Source organism: Anabrus simplex, chromosome 3, assembly GCF_040414725.1.
Source record: "Anabrus simplex isolate iqAnaSimp1 chromosome 3, ASM4041472v1, whole genome shotgun sequence".
Lineage (NCBI taxonomy): Eukaryota > Metazoa > Arthropoda > Insecta > Orthoptera > Tettigoniidae > Anabrus > Anabrus simplex.
In genome coordinates, this window is record NC_090267.1 from 38,993,316 (window position 1) to 39,015,452 (window position 22,137).

The following is a 22,137-nucleotide window of genomic DNA, read 5'->3' on the forward strand; positions in this document are numbered from 1 at the left end:
AAGTACAGATTAGTTTGCAAATCTCTGTTGATAATAGTAGCAATTTGTCTACAGAGATTTGCTTTTCCATTACCATTCAGATGTAACCCATGCCTGTCAAGACCTAAAGTATCTACTACATAGACATTTCTAAAACTCTTACATAATCTCTTGATTTTTATATTTACATCATGTACAGCTTTGTTCACACATGAGTCCTCTAAAAGGTCATACCTAGGTGGCACATTAACTACAATTACTTTTGAGTCAGGTAGTTTGGAAAGCTTACCTCTGAGAGTCATAATTAGTTCCTCACCTTCATTTGCAGCAATGTCATTTGTACCACTCATAATTACCACATAATTGTCCTTCTCTAACACAGGATCACAACTTGAAAGGACGTTTTCAGTTTTGGCACCTGGTTTTATTAGTCCTAAAGCCTCAGTTTCTGGATTCTGCAGCTCATCCTTGATGCCTTCTGCCATACCCCGCCCTTGACTGTCTGCGTAGAGATGAATCTTTGGCGATCTTGACTTTCGGTTGGTTTTCTTCTTCTGTAGGTTACCTCCACTGGATTTTAAATTATTTGGAAAACTTGGTATGTCTTCTTCTGGAACTTGCTGAAGTAACTGAAATCTATTTTGGCACTGCAAAGAGTTTTTTCCCAGTTTTAAGTTGTACGTAGTTTCTCCCATATGTTTAACATTAGGCCTAAAATGGCTACGCGTCACTTCCATCCACGGCGATCTTTCTTCTCCAATGTTTTCTTTATCTTCCATTTTCTTTATTCTGTCCTTTAAGCTTTCATTTTCATGTTTCAGAGCGCATAAATCTTCTTGTAGCACTCCTAAAATCTTAATTATAGTTTCATATGTCTCTCTTTCTTGTTGTTCTGCCTCACTATCGGTTTGTTTACACTCGGGACACAGCCACTCACTTTCTTCAATATCAGTCCTATTTACAATATTTGCACAACGAAAATGGTACCATTCATCACACTTACGACATAGAATCCCATTTTTTACTACTCTTCTGCATTTGCCACACTTTTCACTGCATCTTACACCATTATCTACTACGGATATCACAGACTCACACACAGTAGTCGCCATGTTACTTGAGATATTGGCACCACACTACCCCTGCTCTAGGAATTGGATAAAGAAATGAATTGCCGTCACCATGGGAATGTCAGCTCCAAGATTCAACAACAGCGAGATTATCTACAATATATCACAAAAACCTAACATGATACAGACATGAAAACTGGTATCTGAATCTAGAAAAGTCAGATATAGCAAAATAAGGAACTTGGTTAGGATAGACACCAGTGGCGTATGCTGGTATCAAGACTTCTGCTACCACTAGACTTAGGTTACCCCTTTTTGATGGTTGGTTTAGCAAACGTCAAGCCTTAAGCATTTTGAGCTGCAGCTATTTGAAACTCACTGTTTCAGAGCAATCAAAAGCAAAACAGATAAAAAGTTCTCAAAGGAGCTCCACATCTCGGCACTGGTTTCATCATAAATCATATGGTCCTTGGATTGATCATCAACTTTATCCCTATCACCAACAGGTTATCCTCTCTTTCAGTTAAATGTATTAATAAAACATACACATTGGTAAATGCTCATGCTACAATCAATACTGACAATAAGTATAATCCAGATATTGTTGACATTTTCTGGGACAAATTAGATGACGCCATCTCCAAAATTCCAAAAGCGCACACTACAGTTCTGTTGGGTGATTTGAGCGCCCAAATTGGCAAAGAACGGAAGTATCAGAACATAGTTGTTGATCACCTAGCACATCTGAGAATGAAATGAAGTGGAGTGCATTTAATTGAACTCTGTCTGAGAAACAAGCTTCTACTGAAATCCACATGTTTTTAAACACCTTCTACAGAAGCAAAGACCTGGACATCTCCAAACCTATTACTTGGAGAATTCCAACTTGACCACGTCGCAATCTCTGCAGGGTCCTCCAAAGAAATTCAGAATGTCAAAGTCCTTTGAGGTGTTAACGTCGACTCAGACCATTACCTCTCCAAAATAAAGATCAAGTTCATCCCGAGAAACACACAGGAAAACCAGCCTCAACGAACCCTTCAATCTGACACCAAGAAACTAAGTACCTCATACTGAATTCATAGAACAAAGCACCTCTCTTTCATCACCAGACCTCGAACAATTGAAATGTTCTTTTGGTGACACAGCTCTTAGAATTTCACGTCAATCAAGGAAACCCAGACATCTTTGGTGGCATTGGCAATGCGATGTAGCTCTCAGTGATAAACAGCATGCTGGCTACTTTGAAAATCGCATACGACACAGCGGACATATGAGAAGTTCCTCGAAACCCACAAGAATACCACCCATCATTAGGAACACCAAAACAACTTTCTACAAGAATCAACTGGCTGGCGTTGAATCCAGTTTTCAGAAGAATAATTCGAAAAATTTCTACCCCATATTCAGAACCTAGCCAAATACAACCCTCCAAAGCTATGTTTCCGTGACCCAGCAACTAAGCAGGTCGCCCACAATGACGAATAAAACTGTCAGATCTTAGCAAAATACTTTGAGTCCCTTCTCAACTGTGATCCACCACAATTGACTTTTATTCTTAACCTGAATCCAGCTCCAACCAACCCTGATTCTTACCCACCAGACATTTCTGAACTTTTCTCAAAAATGATAAAGCTCCAAGTGAAGACTCAGTGATTGCAGAATACTGGAAATTACTGGATGACAATATGCTACAACCCCTCCTCCAAACTACCTAACAGATTTGGAAGACAACTCGGATACCCTCCAAATGGGTCACAGCTCTTGTTTAAAAGATGATTACATCAGATGTCAATAATTATCACAGCATCTCTCTTTCTCCTGTTACTCATAAAATCCTCTCCAAAGCCTTACTCACTAAAGCCATAGAACAACTTGACTCACAAATAGGTGAATACCAAGCCGGCTTCCAAAATTTCAGATCTTGCGCAAAATAGATCCAGAATCTAAAAATGACTTGCCTACCTGAAACTCAGAGTCAGACCATTTGTCATCACTTTTGTAGATTTCCAGAAGGCATATGTCTTGATTGACCACACAACCCTTTTCCAAGTTCTCCAAGAATTTGGCCTAGACAACAAGACCTGACAGATCATTCAAAATACACTCATTGGTATGTCTTCCAAAGTTAAATTCGGAGCTGAGATTTCTGAAGCCTTTCAAATCCAAACAAGAGTTTGGCAGGGAGATGGACTATCACCACTACTTTTCAACTGTGCTCTGGAGAGGGTCATCTGGGAATGGAGACATGTTTTCCAGTCTAAAGGAATTCCTAATGGAATTCAAATAGGCCGAAGTCATAATGGTATCAATATTGACTGTCTTGCTTTTGCAGATGACCTCGCTCTCTTTACTTCCTCTCTTGAACTAGCTACTCAACAAATCAATTACCTGCATGAATGCACAGTTAAGATTGGCCTCAAAATCTCCTACACCAAAACCCACTTCATTTCTAACATCATACATACTCCACCACATCTTCTGACTACCCACGATAGAATCTTGAAAGTGGAAAGATTCAAGTACCTTGGTGAATGGGTTGATTGAAATAATTCTGAGAAGTTTGCCGTCTTAACATGGTGTCAACAAGTTTGAAACAGCCTTTCGACTCACTCAAAACATATATAACAAAAAGTCCATCTCTCAAAATCCAAAATTTGCATTATCAAAATGTAATTAGACCTGAAGCATTATATGCAGTAGAATGTTTAACACTTCGAACACATAGCCTGCTTGAAAAACTGGCAATTAAGGAAAGGAGGATTATCCAAAAAATTCTTGGTCCCAGTCTCAAAGATGGTGTTTAGAGACTTTGGAGCAACTTAAGAATGTACACCCACACTGAAAAGATATCAAGTGTAATCCGGAAAAGAAGGATAATATTTTATGTTCACCTCTTCAGATTGTCAGCTGAAGGAATCTGTAAACGTTTGTTATCCTACTTCAGCAGTCTCAAAACGATTCCTCCTTGGTTGGTGGAGATTGATTAAGATTTTTTAAAGTATGGAATTTCAGAAACAGACGTTCAACTCCGACCACCACTCAAACACAAACTTAGACAGGTTCACTAAGAAGAAGTCCCAACTCGACTGAAGCATGTCCTTTCTGATGCATGCAAGAACACACACTCCGAAAGGATGAAAACCTCGTGGGCCCACAAGAAGAAAAACAGTTGAGATTTTGTGGTCCTTAGTGGTCCTAACAATAAATTAATTAAACCACAAGAAGATTTGATCAACTCTCACTTCTGACCTAAACGGGTATGGGTGAGGCAGTGGATTTTTCAGAGAAAAATAAAGTTTCCTGTTTTATTGTCTAGATCTGTCTAGATGGCCCCCTTACTGATGAAGCTAGAAAGCAGCAATGAGCTTGTCAGGGTTTTAAAAAGAAATGTAGAGCAACAAGGTTTGATGAGCAAAAAGGCTACTGTAACCTATCTAAGTGGAGATTGCCTATGTCCTTTTGAATTTTCCAGTTTATCCTTCCTCTTCTTTTTGTTACTTTATTAGAATAAAAAACTCAGGTGCTCTGCTTATGGCCTAATTTGAACATAAGTGTGGTAACATGTACATACTCAGAAACTGACAATCAAAGCTTATTTATGTTGTGGAATGTAGGGCTGAAAACAGTTCTCATCATGGAAACGAGTAGAGCGATAGAAAGATGCAACATAGTGATGCTGATGAAAACTTTCCTTACAGAGGAAATAAAAATAGCAGGCTTCTATGGTGCCCACATCCTTTAGAAACAAGGGGGCAGAGGGTGGCCAGAAGAATGGTTCAGCTGCTTCATCAAACCACACCTGCAACCTCTGAAGTTACTGGCATTATCGCCAAAACAAAGAACAACCTAAATACAGGTTCAGAAAGTATAACTGAAAATTGGTGTGAAGCCTTTGAATTCCTCAATGAGGATGTGTATTCGTGTATTCAACTGCCATAGATGGTGCAGCAACTCTCCATGCACAAATTGTGACTGCCTGTCAGACAGTAAACAGTACTCCAGGCATTTTTGAGCATATACAGAAATCAGTGTGCATACAAGCAGAAGGTAGGTGTTGGACAATTTGAACATTTCGTATGACATTTCAACAGTGTGTTCCATATTCAGTGCAAGTTCAGTGAAATGTAGCACAATTGCTTGCACATTAGATTTTATTTTGTGTGTCGTGTCCCTAGGAAGAAATTCCACTTTTGACAGATATATGCCTCCCTTTTGCATACTGGAGCTTTATGGATTGCTGTCAGAGGTATTGCTCAAGGCATTACTAACATATAGCAACATATTATTGAAATTGTTTGAGTTGTTATGAGAAAAATCACTTTTCATTTCCTGAAGACATTTCTTTGTGTCTCCCACCAAGTGTCCACAAGAACTGTCCCACACTAGCATTGCTGGGCATTGAATCAGTGCCCCTGGCTGTACTCCCCACACTGTACAGACCCAGTCCTGGACAGGAGCTGTATCCATCCATCCTTTCTCTTGAACCCGTGTATGAATGCCGTTGGGAAACTTCGCTTTAGACACTGTTTTTCTTTTGAAAATAATGTACGGTGGCAATTTTCTTCCATCTGCGGTTATTGCTAGCATGATTATTCAACGCTGTTTTTCACACCCAGTTATACGTACAAGCACACTAGCTTCTCCCTTCTTGTAGATGGTGGTGTTGCATGGCATGTCGAAGTTTATTGGGGTTTCATCTGGATTGCTAATTTCAGATAAGAGGTAATTGTTTTTCTTCCACATTGCTATCACATGGTGATAAAAATCCATGATTTTGTCACTGAAATCGCTTGGCATTTTCTGACAGAGAGATGTTCACTTTCACAGACACACTCCCTTTCGTGTCATGAATCTATGGATCCAACCCCTTCTCACTTTCAGATCCGAACAGCTGATTACTCCTTTAATCGCTGGTTCGCACAATTTGAAATGTAGCATCTCATGCAAGATACTAAAGCCATCATTTTGCAACTCTGTAACGTAAAGAAACAACTCGTCTTCCAGCTCAGAAAACTTACCAGTTTTCAGCCCTCTGAATGCCTTACGTGTTCGGTTGGTGGTTTCTAGTGTAGGTTTTCGTAGCGAACATTAAACTTGGTTTCAGTGAATTCTTGACCGGCAACTCTGTTACCATGCCCTTCAGCATATTTTACCACCCAGCCGTTTAACTTGCATGTTTCTCCATAACTTAAAGATCGACCTACACAAGAAAACTTAATAGAGAAACAACAATGAAATGTAAAGACAGAATACTGGTACTTGTCGACAATACAACAGATGGACGATACCTAATTCTGTGATCACTTGACTGCCTGGACAGGGAAAATTCCCAGTTCACGTGATCAGCTGTGCCGGACAGGTAGCGATAAGCATATTGACAAAGACGGAAAAGTGAGAGGGATTGCTGAGTGTGACTGACCAGCTAGGAATGCGGCCTTGGGATGGAGGTTTGCGAGTTAGGTGTTTTTGTTAAAACAGCTAGCCTCAACCATTCTGCAGGTAGAAAGAAATGCTTCTTCTTGTACTGTCACGTACAAAGTACCGTAAGAGCAATTGATACAGTCCCAATATTTAATGTAGGCATGTCCACGGAATACCCATACTTTATTTCATGTATGTACCATATGTCCTTATGACAACATCAGAAATTAATGCGAGTTATGTGTGGGGATTATTTCCTGCAATTTCAAATGGTAAAAATGGGGTGCGAGATATACACGGTGGTGAGTTATATGTGAGCAAATATGGTATTATCTTTCTCCAGGACTTCAAAACAGTCTTCAGACTAGAGGACATCCCTGCTTCCCGCACTGTCATTGAGGACAGGATGGAGAAAATGAAACAAGTACCAAGGGATATCTTTGGCACAGAAGCTCTGAAGACAAGCATATGGAAGGACTCAAACTTCAAGCACCATATTTACATGAGGTTTGCCGTCCATGATTTCTGTGAAAAAATCTGCATATCCAGTAGATAACATACACCAGACGACACCTACAAATGCCAACTATGTGATATGAATTGCACAACATATCACCTGAAAATCTACACTGAAATGACACTTTCCCATAATGTATAGACTAAGGACTGGTGGTAACACTTCCTGTGTACATTGTGTGTTATAATACATAATTATTATTAACAAGATCCCCCGTGCAAAGAACAAGTAATTCTGTTCGTTACTTATAAACTTATACTTTTTAAACTGGAAATTAATTAAACTGGCTCCATATTACCAAAGCTGATATATTTTTCATTAGCTGGGCTGAGTGGCTCAGACGGTTAAGGCACTGGCCTTCTGACCCCAAATTGGCAAGTTCGATCCTGGCCCAGTCCGGTGGTATTTGAAGGTGCTCAAATACGTCAGCCTCGTATCGGTAGATTTACTGGCACGTAAAAGAACTCCTGCGGGACTAAATTCTGGCACCTCGGCGTCTCCGAAAACTGTAAAAGAGTAGTTAGTGGGACGTAAAACAAATAACATTATTATTATTATTATTATTATTTTTTCATTATAGGAAAATTCACACCTCAACTGTGTCACTCGTGTTAGCATGTAAAAGAACCCTGGTGTAGTCTTTGAGTCCTTGTAGGAAAATTCTCTATTTTTGATGTTTTAATCTGTCTGAATAGAATTATTAGTTTCACCACTAGGAGTGTTGGCCATAGCATTAACTATAGTGATGTAACCTGGAAGAGAAACTGAAATATTGAAATTAGCTCAAAAGACTTGCAATTTGCAGATGATCATCATCATCTCTGCCACTAACAAGTTAGCTGCACAGTTCGGGCATGTAGCTGTGTGCTTGCATTCGGGAGATAGTAGGTTTTGAATCCCACTGAAGATGCTGTAGCTGTACCTTAATTTAAGCCGCAGACACTTCGTTTCCAATCCTAGCCCTTTCCTATCCTTGCAACAATAAGCCAAGTAAAAAAAAAAAAAAGTCTTCTGTGGAGATATAATAGGGCACTTGTGAAATAGAACACCAGTTGGTATGTCTCTTTGTAAAAATCTTATACAATAAGTAATATATCATTTATTCCTTTCAGGTCAGGAGCATTTTCAGCTTGTATCAGAAGATCTGGAAACAATTGTCTGAGATATCATTTTGCTGGTTGCTGCAGAAACAACCTTGGACCAATATTGTTCACCCAGTTATCTTCATTTGGAAGAAAAATAGTGAAACTACAGGACCAATAGTTATTCAAGTCAGTATTCAAGGGTAGCGGTGTGAATCCATTACTTCTTAACAGTTGTGGAGCTCGGTGTACGATATATCAAGTTCCATTTTTGAACTCATGTGACATATGAAGAACTAAGTGAACTGTAGGGGTACATCTTAATATATATTTTATAACAAGATGAAATCTCCTGAGGAATGTTACAGTCATTATCCTTTATTATTTTTGACTGTTAAAAAGGTTCATACTATTTATTTAATTATTTATCTATTTATTTGTTTATTTCATTTTTTGTAATATATTTTATTAATGGTAAGAATAGTAACAATAATTAGTGACAATAACATTGCAGGTTTTCTAGTTACTTTGTAACATAATGAAATGCAAGGGAGTTATTCTTCTACTATTGAAACTGTATTCAGTCAATAAAACTGAACTGACTTGTCTAAGAAAATAATTTTTCTCAAAATATTTATTAAATAAATTACAGTAGTTACAGAATATTGCATTGGTCTAGTCAACCACTGCACAGACATAGTCCTTCATTTTATTAATAGGCTTTTAACATTTTGAAAACAATACTATGTGGCTTGAAATCATTTCATAACTAATATTTTCTAGAATAGACTGTTAATTAACTTCACAAGTTTATTTATGGACGGTTGTATATTACTCCCTTTTTCATTATGATTTTTTTTTTTTTCTATCTCCATCCTGACTGTTCTGTATGATGTCACATTCCTGGGGAAAGTACAGAAAAATATGAACAAGAATTATTTTTAAATAAACAATTATTTTAGTGGGCACTGAAATTTAAGATTCCTAGTCAGGAAATATCAAAAACTTGAGGATGAAAATAAAAATGTACAATCATTATGTAGACTTATATAAAGGAGCAAGTCCTTTTAGCAAGTAAGTGTCTCTGGTTAGTACTTGGAGTCATAAGTCAAAACAATATCAAAGGTTGGCAAACATATGAACAATGAACTAATGTATGTGAACTATAGTTGGGCCTCTGCAATTCTCGGATGTAGCATCAACATTGAGTCGCTCAAGTTGAGAATCTCAGACAGATATCTCATTATATAGCTAACAGATCAGAAGAATAGTTTATATTAATAGTAGTGCACATAATTCTATTATAGCAGTAGCTTTTGTTGAATTTAAATTTGGTGGATATTTTTACCACCTAAATATTAGGGTAGTTCATGAAACAGTAGGCTCATTTATCATCCAGGGTTTTAGGAATACAGACTAAGCTCTTTGTTATCTAAGGAGGGAAGAAAATGACTTATAAAACCTGCCATAATTTTAAGAACCCTATTTGTTTTAATGAATGCATATAAAAATAGAAGCCAGCATAGTTCTGATAATCGGATTAAATCACGAGTCTTTGTGAAATAATACCTCTGGTAAAATATTTTTATTTATTTATTTATTTATTTATTTATTTATTTGTTTGTTTGTTTGTTTGTTCATTCATTCATTCATTCGTTTATTTATTTATTAGAATCCATTTATGTTATAGAACCTAGAACAGTTCTACATAGGTCAGTAAAGATTCTACCATTAGCTATAAATTGGGAACTGCCGTCTTGTACAGAGTATCATACTGACATTTCCCAAGAGTGAAGGAAAATCTTGCTTAAGATGACTGAAAAATCAGCTTGGTCGAAATTTTAACTTCAAAATTCAATCAATATTTTTAAATTACATAACTGTGTTCGTATACTTCATTATTTACATGAAACATACTGGTACTTTGGAGTTTTTCAAAAAAAAGAAAGAAAATTACTTGAAAAGCAAAAGTGAGATTAAGAATCCTATGATTGAAAATTGTATTCCAGTGCCTTAATTATATGTTTATCCACTGGCTTACTTCTGGTGTAGTATCTGTTAAGATCATAGCAGAATATAATTAATTACTTTATTGGTTCCTAATACAGCAGGTAGTATTAACCTTTACTTCTCCACAATCATAACAGAGGTTAGATGGTTAATCATTTGCCTGGCTGTCATGTTCAGAAAATAAGTTTGAGGATAGAAGGAAGTGCAATATTAGGATACGATTGTGAAATGTTGTTTGAGTAATCACAGTTATTCAACTCTTATGTATTCTGATTTACTGCCCTTGTTCTGCCTTTATTTGATGATCTAACTATCCAAATGAATCCAGATTTATTGAAGAACTCTTCCCTTCTGATAATCAAATACATTTCAAAACTCATCCAAGAAATCATTATTAGTTATTAGATATCCCATCATTGATATCCATGGCTTGAAAAAAACAGGAGTATTGGGATCACTAGAGTACAAGGGTTGTTGATTTCATCATAGTTCAGGTATTGTATTCACGAAATGAGCATACCTTCATCACAGACTATAACTTTGACCAATAGCAGAGTTTTGGTGAGTGTTGTGGAGTTTTAATGAAGCTGTCTTCCAATTACTCTCCTCATTTATATACTTAGAAAATAATTAAGGTGCTGTTTAACATTTTAAATTCTGTTGAACTTTTGGTGAATTTAAAAATATTTTGAGAGGGAGCGTCAGTATGATAGTCCCTTCCTATCCATAAATATGATACAGTAAAAGAAAATGTTATGGTACTTCTTGCCAGAGATTTCTGTGGAGGCAGCAGCTCAGGTTGCTCTAGGTAAACTTAGTGGAAACATCCAAAATATATGTATACTGAGTGGTCAGAAACAATGTGAACAGGGTGTATGAGCATTAGAGGGTTGGTCATACTGATAAATAGTTTGAAAAAATAATTCAACATCTCACGCTGTTGTCATTTTATCAGCTATTGAAGTTAGCCAATCAGATCGCTCCACGCGTAAATTCGAAAGGGCTTTGCGAGGCGGCATTACTAAATTCACATTGTAACATTCACAGACCTTGATAATAGGCAACAGGAAATATAATCTGTAGTTTGTGGCAAGAAAGGGGAACAAGAGCAAAATTTTGTTATCAGCAGGGAATTCTGCTTCCTGCCCTTAATTCACACACTATTTTTGAACAATAACATGATAGTGAATTTAACTCAGAGGATTACAAGAAGATATAAGGGCATATGGCTGAGACAAAAAAATAAATCCACAGTTCTAGCTCACGCTGTTGTCATTTTATCAGGTATTGAAGTTAGCCAATCAGATCGCTTCACGGGTAAATTCAAAAGGGCTTTGTGAGGCGGCGTTGCAAAACGAACACATTACAGAAAGAATTATGTAATAAGTTCATTTGAATAAAAAGGAAACTAGTAAAGAAACAAGCTATTTTAGGTTGTTTTTCCAGAACTGCATTTAGGCCAGAAGTGATTTTTGAAATTTGTTTTTTTTAGTTTGATAGAGCTGTCTAAGATTCACAATTTCAAACCTTTCTGGGCCCTTTACCCTTTTAACTTCTGGCGCAACTAAGGAAATTGGTTAATTTTTTGTTTTTCATAGTATGGGGACCCCTTCTTTGTCTGCAAAGAAATGTTTTCAACTTTAAAATATTTCTGTCTTTCATGAGTACTTTTTATTATTATTACTATTATTATTATTATTATTATTATTATTATTATTATTATTATTATTATTATTATTATTATTATTATATTTTTTATTTTGTAATTTTTAATTTTTTGTGAAATACCACTTTTCTAGATGAGATGGAATTAAATAAGTTAACGATTTGCATTCTTTCTCCATACTAGCCTATAGAGTTTCCACTGCCAAATGAGTATGGTACTTTCACCATAAAAGAAAAGTAGGTTAGTTCCGTTAACATGTGCATTCACATTTGTTGCTGTCTTTGTAGGTTTAGGTAAGTACTGTATATTAATCTTCTGGCTGTGCTTAAAGTAATTTTTTTTAACCTAATCTGATTAATCAAATATAAATTTAAAAATTATTTCAGGACATCCCTGGAGATAACTTTGAGTCTACTGTTCCTTATTTTCTCCATGTGAGAAAGAGAGAGACGATACATTCCTGCACACTAGAGTCAATATTTTGGAGTTATTCTGCTCCGTATTGTATAATTCCTTATTATTAATAATGATACTAATAATAATAAAAATAATAATATTAATAATCAAAATAATAATAATAATTTTCTCTTGTTGAGAGAAAGATGGAAAGTTCATGTTTCTCATGTATTATGACACCAAAAAAGCTTTTGAACTTTGAAAATAATAAAATACTATCTATTTTTACCTTTTAATAAATACTGTAGTAACTGTGAACTATTAGAGGTGATGATCTTGTTCTAAAAAAAACTGATGGCCTTGCACTCCCTCGTTAGGAAAGCTTTCTCCCTTTGGACAGTTGCTATACTGAATGTATATTTCATCGATTAAGATAGTTGATGGGATTGACCCATAAGCCAAGTAGTTTCTTTGAAACCTATAACTTTAAGATTTTACATACTAAGAGGAGATCCCACATTAGTTTATATAAAATACTGCTTGAATGCTGAAAAGAGAGTGTAAAAGAGAGAGAGAGAATTTAAGAATATAAGAGTTCTCTCATGGAGACATAGAGGAACCTCACAAGAATAGTATAGTATATAGATTTTGAAGATTCTCTCTTTCAAGATATTCTTCATGATAATTGGAAAATAATGGAATGTAAAATGCTATAACACAATATGGAAAACATGAAAAGGCACTTTAACCACATGTTTAGTGTTTAATGACCTTAATATTTTTCCTGGAGAACAGCGACTTGAGTCTGCCCAGCTTGCTACGTTGGCATGACTGCCAACACTCTAGCCAAACAAATATGTGGTATTGCAGTACATATAAAACCCATGACATGGATCTTTGTGTACCAGTTCACACCTGGCACCATCAAACCACTTTTAATGATCATTTCACAGTTAAGTTCCTTCAACATATAACCCTCTTTTTTTTTTCCTTCCCTTTAGTCCTTAGCAATCAGCTGACACTTACCCGGCCTTAACAGAAGACAACCACTCCTTTTCTCCATTCTCGTATCTTGTCTATCTCCTCCCTCCCTTTACCTCACAACAGCATCTACTTTTAAACAATGATCACCAGCATTCTTACTCTATCCTCCATTGAGGAAGGCTGCAGTCATAAACTTTGAACTTAAGTCTTTTCCTATATTATATACATATTTTTGTCTTGTACCTTTTATATAAAAAATTTTAAAAATACATAAATAGAAATTAATTACTGTAGTTAAGAGTTTATTTTCATTAAGGAACCACTTATCATTTAATGTTCTTTCTTCTTTTCCCAAACAAATCAAATCAAATCAAAACAAAATCAAAATCTCTTTATTTGCAAATGAGGTGTCTACCTCGGTGGCAAATGGTACACTAAAATACATTATTGTCAAGCACTAGATATTAAATTTACAAGAGAAGAAAATGTTCCCAAAATACAATATTATATAATTTATGCTAACAATTTTTTCTATTAAACACACAGCTCATCCTTAATAAATTTATATTGTTTACAAAATTCTACTTATAATATCTCCTGTACTACTTACAAATTTAGTCAACTGATATACAGTATGTGGAATTACTTCAAATGATACTATACAACTGGTATAAGATTAAAATTTACATTGCATTTATTTATTTATTTTTTTACCCATTCTGGAACCTAAGTAGCATAACGACCTGCTGCGTCTTAACCAGAGCCCCTTTTGCCACCACTTTTCAGAGTTCCTGAAGGGCCTTCACAGCTACCGTACTGGTCCCAGGGCCCTCAAAGTCCCCACTGTACTTCACCCCTACAGGCAGTCCCCTACTTTGGCTGTCCAAACTCCTTAGACCAGGGGATGGAATTAATTTATTCACACACATTTTTTATTTACATTAACCTGCACTGGTTGAATGCCCTCTAACATTTCATTTATTTTCTCTGTTGGTGTTTATTCTCTTCTTGAATATCTGTACAGATTTTGGAAAAGGATCAAACACTACCCCTGGTAAACTGTTCCACTCCTTCACACCCTTCCCAATGAATGAAAATTTACCCCAATCGCTTCTGCTAAAATTCCTTCTAATTTTACATTTGTGGTCAGTCCTGCCGATATAATTATTTTCCAACTGAAGCCTCTCACGGATATCTCCCCATGCTTCTTCTCCTGTATAGGCTCTATATAATACTACAAGTCTAGTTTTCTCCCTTCTCTTACTTAAACTTTCCCACCCAAGTTGATAGCTTGATATACTACAATACTCTCAGGTCTCAACCAACTGGTGGCTGGCAGGCTAAGAACAGAATAGGTACTGTGCTCAGTATGAGAGGTCTGACTGTTGTAAATATTAGTTTTTGTAGCCAAGGCCTCTTAATGTTCGTATTAGATAGCTTCCCAATTCCTCTCATCACTAAGTGAATTGAGTTTCAGAACCTCATACTAAGGAATGATCTGAGAGAAGGCTAGGAATTGAAGATAGAAACCCTCTACATGGCTTGGTGTTGTCACAGGATGGAAGTTCAATGACAATCTTGATTGAAGTCACAAGGAAGTAGCCAGAAAAAAAGTTGATAATGTGCTCTCAAAAATAACTTCCTATATTTTAACACCTCTGTTTTCATTCTTTAAATGTTCATCATTTTGTTGAGTGATAACATAAACTCTATTATTAATATTGTTAATACTCTTATATATCACTTCATGAAATGACCAAAAATTATTTTTGAATACTTTTTCATTTATACTTACTTATAGACATCGTGCACTGCCTCTTATGGAAAAAGCTGTCAGGGAGGTGCTGATGTATGAATTTATGAAATTTTGTTATTATATTGAAATATATAGTTCATTAATAACCAGACATACAAATGCTATGTATATAATATTTATCACGATAACTTATTTTTGTGAGGTTCAATTGTATCTACTTGAGAAGAAAGAAATGACTTACATTCATTGCACTTTATCTTGACAGCATGAAACGAACAAATTCGGTGCTAAACCTGATCCTCAGCATAGTTATTCAATAATAATACTGAATCAACTATCCAATTATACTTCATGCAAATTCAATTTAACTGTGAGTTTTGTGAGATCTCCTCTTAGAGCCTGAAGGCACAATGCAGTGTCTGCATTATAAAGAAATGTTATTTATTTGTATGTCTTTATATTTTGTAGACAGAAAGTATGTATTCTACAGCTAAAAGTTAATTTGCCTAAAGATTATATCTTTCCTAGAAAACAAAATTTAAATTCTAGACTTGACTATCTCAGGATATGTATAGCAACACTGCAATGTGTTAAGAAGCTTACTTTGTTCTGCAAATATTTGTTGGAACTGTGTAATATACTCACACATTTTTAATGCCTTGTAATTAAAACTATTATTTCAGTTGTGAATGTAAATTTATAAAAAGAAACCTTTTAGAATTATAAGAATTTCCTTGTGAATAAAGAAAATCTTCATATAATTATATTATAAAATATAATATAATAATTCCATTATATACCATAGTAGTATACAATATCTTTTACCAGATAATGAATATTATTTTCAAATGACTTTCCATCTAACTGCCTTGAAACATTTTTTAAAGAAATGAAATCACTCCTACTTTGTATGATGTATGTACTCATCTGCTCAATCTCATCCTTAACATTTGTGATAGAAACTCTGAGAGAATGGACTGTGCAATGAACTGATACTTGTGTATTAAAAGAATTTAAAAACTGTTTTTGATGAATGGAAACTGGATACTAATTATCTAGTAGTAAGAATGCTCCACATATCTCATTTAACTTTTAATCTATATTTATTAATCTATATACAAAACAGTGGTAATAAAAACAATACTTCTTTGAACATATTTACAAATCTTAAAGCTACCAAAACTTCTCTCCTTTTTCGCTCTGAAGAGGGTATCAATCATTTCTTCCATATTGCACCCTGTGTAAATTAATATCACTCTCTTTTATATTGTGCATAAATTGTGACTCTGATTAATAGTGATGACTAATGTTGTCACCATATCAACAGCAGCAGCAATGGTGTGTACAAGCACAGTCATAAACTTGGGGGAAAAACATTGCATATAAGTAGGGAACAGAATTTTATGTGCCAAAGAATTTGAAAATGTACAGTATATTGACTTATGTATTTAAAAAACTGAAAAATATATTTAAAAACTATAAAAACAGATATGATAATAATCTTTTGGGCTATTGCTGTGTCAAGAAAACAAGGTGAAATACTTAACATTTCACAGAGAACATTAGAAAATTATAAGAATAATTTGTTTCAAAATCACAAAATTTTAAGTATGTATTATAAAATAATCATTCACCAGTCATGTTGAGAGAGTACTATTGCAGTGAACAATGAAGACTGTTCCAACTTTTCCATTGCAAACCGATTTTGGTTGTCTCGGAACAATGAACGATACTAGAAGTTCATTAAGTGTCTTGCACATTTCATCAAAGTAATATCACACACAGATTCTCCATTTCACCAATGTCTTCTTGCCCTTCCAAAACCTGGTGACTTTACATGAAGTATTATACCCACCGTAAACATGGGTTACTTTGTCCCTTGGGGTGTTACTTTGGCCCACCTTGGAGAAAATGTTTAAAAAATTTATCGGCAGCTTGTAATCCAGAATACAGAGTGAAATCCTTCCACATCCAGAAGATTATAACACAATGTAGTCTCCATGGTATATTGGTGGTTCTACATTACCTCAACAGATGGCAGTAGAGTCAAACACATGGCAAGTGAAGTGGAGCATACTTTCCTAGTCTAGCAACTTCTATCATTGAAGCCATAGGTATCAGCTGTAAAATTCTAGTCAGTACACATTTTGGCATGTGAAGCAATCAAGCATATAACTTAAGTAATGAAATTCAAGAAGCAGTATGCTTTCTGTATTAATTACGTGTTTAAAAAAATGTGACCTATAATCACGAAGTTCATGGGTTACTTTAGCCCTTGCCAAGAGTCCACCAAAGTAACCCATACGTATAATGCCTCTACTTTTCACTGAGAACAAAGCATTTTCACCCTCAGATAATCACACCAGCCAGCATGTTTAACACTGAAGCTTCCCTACATTCTATGCCCGTTATCAGCATGCTGTTTTCTCTTTCAGAAACAACGTAAAATGCCAGCTGCATACAAGAAGCGACCAGGAAGTCGAAAATATTGCGACTGTAGTCCCGAACAACTTTATGCATGTCTACAGACAATAAAGTCAGGTTATATGTCCCAATGAAAGGCTTGAGCGCATTTTGGAATCGCCAGAAGCTCCACTTGGATGAAACATCTGCCCCAGTGACATTCAGGAGGCTGATTCTCTCACATGTGAAACACGGGCACAACCATAAAAAAGAAGATATCGGCCAAAACGACCTGTTATATTCAGTTCCTCTTCATATGAAGATGAATCAGATTCCAACATTGCTTCTTCAGGATACAGAGTACCAGAAATCAGCTTTGATGAAGAGGAAATGGGTGAAACCACCATCTCTCTGACTCTAATAGATGCACCGGAAGAATCTCTTAGATGCTCATCGTCAGGAGAACGCCCTAGAGAGCTAATGCACTTGGTTCAGACAGGGGACTGTGTTATCGTAGCATGGCAATAACAGCAATATCCTGGAATTATTGTGTCCATGAACAATGAAGGAGCAGAAGTTGAGTGTATGTAGAGGGTGAAGAAGTGCTGGAAGGACACATTATCTTACAAATGGAATGTCAAGAAGATTATTTACCCCCCAAAATGAGTCAGAAGAGGCTGTTTTTCGGTGACTGAACTCATTCCATAACCTTATCTACATTAACGTGTTTCTTGAACTAAAAAATAAGCGCTTGTAGAAAAATGTAAACAATGGACATTTCTTGCAAAATATTACAAAATGTGACTGAATATTGTTCTACCGTTCATTAAATGCTGTTTTCTTGCCTGTTCTCAGGTTATGCTTTACCCAAATATAGTGTTCTTCAGTCCTACTTTGTTCCAAACACGCAAAAGCAGCGTTTGATGTATAGAAAGATGCATGGGCCAAAGTAACTCAAAATAAGCTTAACTTTAGCCCATTATTTCAAAAATTCATTGTTCAACCTATATGGAGAAATATCAGAACTAAACTGCTTAAGAATGTTCATTAGTTCCCAGTTTATCTGTAAAGAATATTAAATGCGGAAATCTGTTATAGTAAGGTCCGATTCACGAAGCAAAATATCAAAAACATCGTATCTTTGGGCCAAAGTAAGCCATGTAACGGCATTCAAAAAAAATTATGTACGCTTTTAAATTTCTGCTTTACAAAGGAAAAATTAACTGTATCCTCCTAATTCAATACAAAGCATAATTCCATCATTAGATGGAGCAATAAAATTCAAACATGTTTTGACTTGTTTGAGCCATCTTCAGTGAAATAGTGGATGGGGGGCTAAAGTAATATACATAATACAAGCTAAAAATGTGCTAAAAACATAATGAAGGAACAAAAGAAAAACAAAAGAGACATGACAGAAATAAAAACGATAACAATACACAATATTTACATCACTAGATGGAGCAATAAATAACTTGCTGAGACAAATTCAGTGAAGAAAGGTGTGCTAAAACTAAAAAGAAAAGAAAAGAAAAATAATACAGACAGAAACGAAACAGTAAGTACTAATGGTCTGTGTCAGTGCGACGTATAACAAATTGTAAAATAATGATAATAATAATAATAATAATAATAATAATAATAATAATAATAATAATAATAATAATAATAATAATAATAATAAACAAATCAATTATTGAAACTTCATTTCAACCTCATTGGTACACTTTCTGCTGTGAAAATACTGTTGTTACAGCAACTAACCCCAGGCATAGTGTTGGGCTTTTTTGCTGTTTGAAATTAATTTCTCCACTCCAGGATGTAAGGTACTTGGCAGCTCACATACAAGTTACATGTATCATGTTTGGGAACCTTACACAAAGGCCTTCAACTTTAGAATTTAATTTAAAGGTTAGAATAAAGAAATAACTTAAGTATTTATAGCAACTTTATAAATTTGAAATGTTTAAAAAAGTATTTATTTACATAAAAAGCTGTTCCCTACATAAAAGGAAATTAAATTTATGTCCACATAGTCATCACATCTGCAAGTTGTTTCTTTTATATTTCAGACTGGACCAAGTTTGTGATTATGTAGGTATAGTAAGAGTATGTGTTTGAAGAGAGATGTTCCCCTTTATAGGGAAATTTGAAAAATTGGAAACGACTTCACTCTTCATACCACAATGGGGAGTAGTTTTCACAACATACTCAAACAGGACTCATGTCATCAATATGGACAGTAAAATTGGCATTCTTTGTAATTTTAAACTTGTTCTACAAACTAAGACCATGAACAAAGAAAAGATAAAATACTTGTTGGTTTGGGTAAAAAGCATATTGGTAAACTTTCTGCTGTGAAAATACTGTTGTTACAGCAACTGACCCGAGGCATAGGATCTTTTGTTTTAAAGTTTTGTATTTTTTATTGCAGAGCACTTCAAAAGCTTGTCCATTCTGTGATTAACTTGAAGAGGACAAAACCATTAAGGATAAATACCTCCAAATTGGACTTGTTTGCTCTTAACAGTGAAGAACTCAAGGATTGGGATAGTTTCACCCATTTAGGTAATGCTGTTGCTAACGATGAAGGAGCTACACAGAATGTCTCCTCACAATGCATCCCCAAAGTAAACAGCGCTTTCATGCTACTCTGGTGTGGAAGAGCACCACAGAACATCCGTCAGTACCAAACTCCTTATCTTTCAAAACAAATCTATGGGGTGGTAGCAACCAGCTAGGAATTAAATGTCTCTTAGTCCTATCTTGCACAACATCTTACAGCAATTTTATGTGCAGGTAGCCCAATATAGACTTACCCGCACTGTGCAAAAATGGTACAAGGGGCAGTAAGTGAGGCCCATCTCAAAAACACTGTAGCATTTTATGTAGAGCGGAGTCCAAGACTCCAGTCATTTTGACGAAATATTACAGTATTGTACAAACCACAGCCACTCCTTTAGCTGTCGGTAGAGAATTGCGCGCCTGATTGGTTCAAGAGGCCATTTTCTTTTGATAGAAAAGAGTGCTGACCGCTTCTGTGGTGTAGTGGTTAGCGTGATTAGCTGCCACCCCCGGAGGCCCGGGTTCGATTCCCGGCTCTGCCACGAAAATTTGAAACGTGGTACGAGGGCTGGAACGGGGTCCACTCAGCCTCGGGAGGTCAACTGAATAGAGGTGGGTTCGATTCCCACCTCAGCCATCCTCGAAGTGGTTTTCCGTGGTTTCCCACTTCTCCTCCAGGCGAATGCCGGGATGGTACCTAACTTAAGACCACGGCCGCTTCCTTCCCTCTTCCTTGCCTATCCCTTCCAATCTTCCCATCCCTCCACAAGGCCCCTGTTCAGCATAGCAGGTGAGGCCGCCTGGGCGAGGTACTGGTCATACTCCCCAGTTGTATCCCCCGACCAAGAGTCTGAAGCTCCAGGACACTGCCCTTGAGGCGGTAGAGGTGGGATCCCTCGCTAAGTCAGAGGGAAAAACCGAACCTGGAGGGTAAACAGATGATGATGATGATGATGATGAGAAAAGAGTGCTCATGGTATCACAGAAAATGTGGACCAATTACAGGCATGTCAATTCACCGCCATTTTGTATAGTCTCATCACATCGAAATTGATAGAAACGTGTTTTTCACAGTATTTTATCATCTATAGCACGCAAATTCTGTACAGCAGATGTGATAGCTTACGCCATGTAATTACTAGCATTACAGCGTTCAATAAAGTCATAAAACTGGATCATAAGGCTGTAACACATCAGTAACTTTACAAAGCGAGAACTTATGCTCTACTTGTGAATACAAAGTTTTATGAGCTGGACGTTCACGCAGGAAGTAGCTGCGCGGAATTAGGCATGTTACATGCACCTGGACAAGCTACATGGAGCAGTGAGGGTTCGAAACCTTGTTGAGTCATGCCTTTTTTAAATTTACATTTTGTACTCTTCTAGGCATCTTTCACAAAGACTTGATTGTTCTGAAGACTCAGATATTCTTCTAAGAAATTTATAATAAACAGACATAACTTAATAATTGTCACCACGTAAGCACTGACTATGGACAAATTCACTGGAATACCACCTGAAACATTATGGTGGACTTATTTAACCAAGTACTAGGTACATACTCTATGTTTAAAGAATGGTTGACCGAGCTCGATAGCTGCAATCGCTTAAGTGCGGCCAGTATCCAGTATTCGGGAGATAGTAGGTTCGAACCCCACTGTCGGCAGCCCTGAAAATGGTTTTCCGTGGTTTCCCATTTTCACACCAGGCAAATGCTGGGGCTGTACCTTAATTAAGGCCACGGCCGCTTCCTTCCCACTCCCAGCCCTTCCCTGTCCCATCGTCGCCATAAGACCTATCTGTGTCGGTGCGACGTAAAGCAACTAGCAAAAAAAGAATGGTTGCATCTATCTGGGCTTAAGAGAGACATGATTCTTTAGCATACTGTGGTGTTTGCAGCAAGGTAAACCTGTCTGCACATTCGAGTTCAGAACTTGTAACATACAATATCAGTTTCGAAGCGTTAGCGTAGATTATTCCATTAGTACAGAGATACGAGACCTACTCTTCGTTGCCTGGAGTGGCTACATGGTACTAAACGCAGCCAGAATGTAATTTTTTCGACGGATTCAGAGTTCAAATCTAACTACGAGCTTTTCAATTTTATTTTTTATACTCTTATAGACATTCGTAATTAAGGTTTAACTTCTTTAATCCTCAAAAGTCACTTTTCACCTTTGAAAAGAAAGCATATATCAGGAAGGAATAATAACATGCAGCTTTCAAATGGCAAATGGCTACAACGAATGAAGCTCACTACATTTATTGTCAGCATTATGACACGC

The 22,137-nt window shown here is 36.2% G+C and overlaps 1 protein-coding gene and 1 long non-coding RNA gene across 2 annotated transcripts in view; one reads left to right on the forward strand and one right to left on the reverse strand.

Moving 5' to 3' along the window:
- Nucleotides 1-8,238, forward strand: part of rdgA (retinal degeneration A) — a 570,411-nt gene extending 562,173 nt beyond the window's left edge. Inside the window, exon 19 of the mRNA XM_068226570.1 lies at nucleotides 8,103-8,238. Within this exon, the coding sequence (XP_068082671.1) occupies nucleotides 8,103-8,152 (50 nt within the window). The 3' untranslated portion in view covers nucleotides 8,153-8,238. The remainder of the gene's footprint in view (nucleotides 1-8,102) is intronic.
- A 620-nt stretch (nucleotides 8,239-8,858) lies between these two features.
- LOC137498880 (uncharacterized) overlaps nucleotides 8,859-22,137 on the reverse strand; it is a 49,453-nt gene continuing 36,174 nt past the window's right edge. Inside the window, exon 5 of the long non-coding RNA XR_011017901.1 lies at nucleotides 8,859-8,975. This is a non-coding gene — a long non-coding RNA (uncharacterized lncRNA). The remainder of the gene's footprint in view (nucleotides 8,976-22,137) is intronic.